At 40.6% G+C, this 1,378-nt stretch overlaps 1 protein-coding gene across 1 annotated transcript; it reads left to right on the forward strand.

Annotated features, from left to right (window-relative positions):
• Positions 1-5: 5 nt before the first annotated feature.
• LOC118732771 (titin-like) lies at positions 6-1,331 on the forward strand (the record flags this gene model as incomplete). Its single annotated transcript, XM_036461884.1, has 1 exon — positions 6-1,331. A coding segment is annotated over one exon (1,326 nt), but the record flags the coding sequence as incomplete, so codon positions are not given.
• Between the last annotated feature and the right edge of the window lie 47 nt (positions 1,332-1,378).

The following is a 1,378-nucleotide window of genomic DNA, read 5'->3' on the forward strand; positions in this document are numbered from 1 at the left end:
CCGAAGAGCAACCTACCACTGAGGTTGAGGAATTCGAAATCACGGTAGCTGAAGATCATGTAAAACCAAAGAAGAAGAAACCGACGAAACAAAAGATTAAGGTCACTGCGGAAGATAAACAAGAGGAAATACCTTCCGCAATAGTCTCAATTGAAGAAACGAAGCCACAAGAAGAGCTGGAGGAGGCACCGTCGGAAGAAATAAAGGTTGCCGAAGAACAACCTACCACTGAGGTTGATGAATTCGAAATCACGGTAACTGAAGATCAAGTAAAACCAAAGAAGAAGAAACCGACGAAGCAAAAGATTAAGGTCACTGAGGAAGATAAGTCAGAGGAAATACCTTCTGAAACCGTATCAATTGAAGAAACAGAGCCCAAAGATGTGAGTGAGGAAGCTCCGTCTGAAGAAATCAAAATTACCCCAGAACAACCTTCCTCCGTCGTTGAGAACTTTGAGATCACAGTGACCGAAGAGCTTGCAAAGCCAAAGAAAAAGAAACTCGTCAAGGAAAAGAGCAAGGTTCTTGAGGAGGATAAACCCGAAGAGGTACCTTCTGAAACAGTCGCTGAGCCAGTAAATGTAGAAGAAATCGAATCGAAGACAGAAGTGAAAGAAGTTATTGACGACAAAGGTGAAGTCCAGAAACAGGTAGTGAAAAAACGCAAATTAAAACGTCAACAAGGGTCAAACGAGGATGTTATCGAAATAATAGAGGTTCAAACAGGCGACCAGCCTGAAGCGGAAGTTACTATTATAGAAACACCAGCCGAAGATAAAGAAGCAGAGAAGAGCGGTAAGCCTAAGGTTCAGAAAAAGAAAGTAAAGAAGGTCAAGCAGGACGACTTACACGACTACATACAGAAATTGATTGAGGAAGAAATACCCAAAACTGAATTAGAAAAATATGAAAAAATCGAATTCGAAACTATTCCAAAGGTTAAAAAAGAGAACGAAGAGCCTTTTGACACTTCAATCGAAGAAGAAACTCCTAAAGCATTCGAGAAACGGGAACCGAAGAAAAAGACTAAAACTAAGAAACCTCAAGAGAGTGTAGAGGAACAGCCTTTCGCCGAAGTGCGTGTTCTGGAAGAACATAAGGAAGAAACCGAAGCAATATTGCCAATCAAAATAATCGAATTAGAGGCACCCGAAGAACCAATTATTATAACAGAAGAAACTCCAGCTGAGGTTAAAGTTGAAGAAATTGTCGATCAACAAGGAGAACCAATCCAGCAAGTTACCACCAAACGAGTACTTAAAAAGAAAGAAAAGGGCAAAAAAGACAGCACTATAAATATTGTAACAGTTCAAGATGACACAAGCCCTGAAGTAACTGTCATAGTCAGCGAAGAACCAGAAACAGAGCCTATTGCTCC

This window comes from Rhagoletis pomonella, unplaced genomic scaffold (genome assembly GCF_013731165.1).
Source record: "Rhagoletis pomonella isolate Grant_MI unplaced genomic scaffold, Rhpom_1.0 Rhpom_scaffold_27486, whole genome shotgun sequence".
Lineage (NCBI taxonomy): Eukaryota > Metazoa > Arthropoda > Insecta > Diptera > Tephritidae > Rhagoletis > Rhagoletis pomonella.